The following is a 3640-nucleotide window of genomic DNA, read 5'->3' on the forward strand; positions in this document are numbered from 1 at the left end:
CCACCACTACCCCACTACACATTATACACCTATACACCAACCACTTAGTAAAAACTGTAGCAGGTGTGTGTGTGCCAGCATGACCCAACACCATTTCACCATTGTTCTCTTGTGAAACTTGTGCTTACAAGCGTCCAATGGTACAGGTTGGTACAGGAGACTTGTAGAGCAGCTGTGGAGATGAAAGGGGCAATACACAGACCTGTATCTGAGCCACTGGGAGGAACCCTGCTGGGGTTTGCTCACTCCCTGGGTCACTCTCTCCACCTGTCTTAACCTCTGATCCCCCCGCCCTTTTCCCACAGGTACCCACCAGGCGTGGTGGGCGTGGCTCCGGGGGGCATCCTGGGGACGATTGAGGGCATGGTGCCAGGGGGGGTACCCATCGCCCACACCCTGCCCTCCGGGACACACCCTTCCCAGGCCCCGTCGCCCAACCAGCCCTCCAAACATGGCGAGACCAGAGAGCACCTCACTGAGCAATAGCGGCACAGAGGAAACGGCACACACACACACTTGAACCCTCCGACAACCAACCCCATATCCACTTGGGACCAAGAGACACACACAGAGGAGGCTGGCTCAGTTCAGCTCTGGGAACAGTGAAGTGTTCCATGGATATTTACTCTATTGTTTAGTTTCTACTCTCTCTCGTCTCCTTTTGGTTCAATACCTCTACTCTTTAATGCTGATGTTTTTTCTTCCCGTGGTATCCGGGGCTGAGTCCAGTGTTAGCCTCCATGGGGCCGTGCCCCCACACCCTCCCCACCACCCCCCTTGAGCTAATTTGATTGGGCTCGCTTCTGGACACGCAACCAAGGGGAGAACACAGGAACTTTGAGATTGTGTGCTACTGGACCTTGCCCACCCTCCTTCTTCCCCTCCACTCCAACCCACTCCCCGCCAGCCTCCCTTTCTTATGTAACTGTGTGTGTTGTTAGCTTTCCTCCTCAAGTCCATTCTGTATTGCCCCCTCCCCCCGGAAGAGAATATTTTTTATTTTGATCTTCAGTGTGAAAGGCAGAAATGAGATGACAAAAAAATATTATAAACTATATATATTTATCATTCATCAAACAAAAGGAAAAACCAAGATTGCTCATCAGTATCAGTAATCTAGTGAGTAAACTTTAACCCTTTCCTGACGAGGTAACCTATTGCTATTATTACAACGGTTGTAAGTTCAACAAGTTGGTCACCAGAGGGCACATTTACACAGTTGTTTGGTGTGCGTGTGAATCTCCATTTTTCCCCCACATAGATCACATTTTCAAACGAATGTATTTGCTGAAAGCCGATCACTTAACACTGGCCAGAACTGAGACAAACCCTTGGCCTATTTGAATTGAGTGAAATACAAAAGTCCTGAATCATCGTCCAACTCTTTGATTCCTCTTTGCTGCAACAGTCGGTACTGAAAAGCAAGATCATAAATTATTGGTGCAATAGAGTAAATATTGGTTAATACATTTGGTGTGTTGGTCAGTGTCCAGTAGGCGGATACTCTGAATGTTCGATTGCTGTCCTGTGGCTTTGGAGTTAGAAAGAGGGAAGAACTCTGTTGTGGAGATGTTTCCTTTGTCTCTGCTACAGTAAGTCTGAACCTCACTCACACTATCTGCCAATAGATAACGTCTCATGGGTAGTGAGAGAGTGGGTCATGTGCCTGTCAGCACAAGGAAAGCAGACATTTTATGTGCAGCTGTCAGTGGAATATTGTTCACTATCACAAAAGGGGATGTGTTCGACTACCCCCCCCCAAACCCCCCAGAAAGAGGGTGGAGAGACTGGGTCTCTGCGTTTTTTGTTTGTGTGACTCCTCACGGTTGCCCAACTATCCATGGCGACCAATCACCGTGTCGGGTGGTGGTAATTGTACCTTTGCTACGATTCAGTGTGAGCGGGAAAGGGTTAAAGAACACTTCATTCCTTAATGACTCAGGAAAACACTTTTTTGAAGAGAGTTCTTTTCCCCCAAAAAACTGTCTTGACAAAGAAAAAAAGCATAATCTGGTTAGTCTGTATCCCCCCCCCCCCTTCATTGTGGTATTTTTCTATAACACGATGCATCCCATGTTTCTGGTGTTGAAGAGTTTTGCAGAGTCCTGTTAGATTTGTATTGCCTAGGTAAATGTTCCTATAACCATAGTCCTATGTGATCCATCCCTCTCTCTCTTTTATTTTCTTTGTTCTATCGAAGGCCAGGTTCTTTAGGGAGTCATGTACTCTGTAAGAGCAATAGCAAAACTCCTACTTAGTGTCCCACCAATAGCAAGCGAAGAGGCAGCCAGCAGTATGTTTTTGTTTTTAGTGTGAGTATTTGTATTTGTTTCTTGTACAAGGTGAACATTTAGCATTCAGTGCAGTTCAAATAAAAGATACAATTCTGAGAACCAATTGTCCGTCAGTTTCCATGTGAGAATGATTGACTGGGTGACAAAGATATCTAAATTAATACTGGACATTTGCACTGTTCAGATAATTACAACTGACTTAAAGATCATTAGGTTTAACTTCTGTCCTTGTGATATACTCCGTGACTGCCACTAGGGAGCACCCTGTGACAAATATTGAATCATTGCTGCTCCTCAAATGGAAAGGGTTTAGGTCAAGGCATTTATCTTGATATGAGTTAATTACAATGAACAGCTCACTCCAAAATACAAGTCTTGGAAGTCAACCATTATAGACTGGTCTGGCTGGTGAGTGTGACGTGATCACTAATGGAAACAGAAGAATGTCAGAATGGTAGACCAGCGACAGGATTTCTTTTTTATATTTACACACATATATATATATATATATATATCAGGCATGCAAACAGGTCAGGGGTAAAAAAGATGAGAACGATACGGCGAACCCCCGACCCTCTAGGGGGGTCCGGGGGCATGCTCCCCCGTAAGAAAATGTCTTAAATTTTTAAGTTAAACGCATCAATCTAGTGCATTTTGAGAGCAAAATTAAGAGGCTAGATCAATGTAGAAAACCTCTCCCCACTCTGCCCCTGATTGGCTGTGAGGTTTAGGCATTAAGAGTGACGATTGGTTCCAGAGACAACCTGTAACTTGTAAAGTTGCGAAGCACGGGTAAAATGCTGTGTTGGCCAAGGACACAAACCCCCCCCCCCAAAAAAAAAAATTCTCATCGGATCTGCACAAATGACGTAGGTGACCCATTTTGGTTTCAAAAAGGTGAGTCTCATCTAAAGGAGGAGTTTGCATGCCTGATATATATATATATATATATATAATTCACACACACACTGTATATTTACATGGCACTATACAGATTTTATTATATACAATGATAGTCTTTGATGGGTCAATGTAGGTCACGATTTAACTGTATGAGTTGCGGTTTCAGCACATTAGGAAGCTACATAAACAACCTGGGTGTATGTGTAGCTTCCCTGTAGTCTTGCTGAGTACGCGGAGAGGTACACCAGACCCGCAAACCCAAGCCGGGAGGATTTGAGGCAGCTGTGTAGGGGAGGATAAGGAGGAGGAGGTGAGGCAGGTGTCCCCCTTCGTTTAGGTATGAAGCTTCAAGGACACAAAACTGGAGGTGGAGCACTGAGAACCCACTCATCATAGCACAAAGGAACATCAGGTAGGGGAACATAAACACACGAGAATCCCAA

General features: G+C 45.1%; 1 protein-coding gene across 8 annotated transcripts in view; it reads left to right on the plus strand.

Moving 5' to 3' along the window:
- ctbp2l (C-terminal binding protein 2, like) overlaps positions 1 to 2393 on the plus strand; it is an 82278-nt gene extending 79885 nt beyond the window's left edge. For 6 of the 8 annotated variants that reach the window (XM_062474738.1, XM_062474736.1, XM_062474737.1 and 3 more), the window contains one exon: positions 306 to 2393. In XM_062474738.1, coding sequence (XP_062330722.1) covers positions 306 to 486 — 181 coding nt within the window. In that variant the 3' untranslated portion in view covers positions 487 to 2393. The remainder of the gene's footprint in view (positions 1 to 305) is intronic. The other 2 variants (XM_062474740.1, XM_062474734.1) reach the window with 1 other exon arrangement.
- Positions 2394 to 3640: the final 1247 nt, after the last annotated feature.

This window comes from Osmerus eperlanus, chromosome 12 (genome assembly GCF_963692335.1).
Source record: "Osmerus eperlanus chromosome 12, fOsmEpe2.1, whole genome shotgun sequence".
NCBI lineage: Eukaryota > Metazoa > Chordata > Actinopteri > Osmeriformes > Osmeridae > Osmerus > Osmerus eperlanus.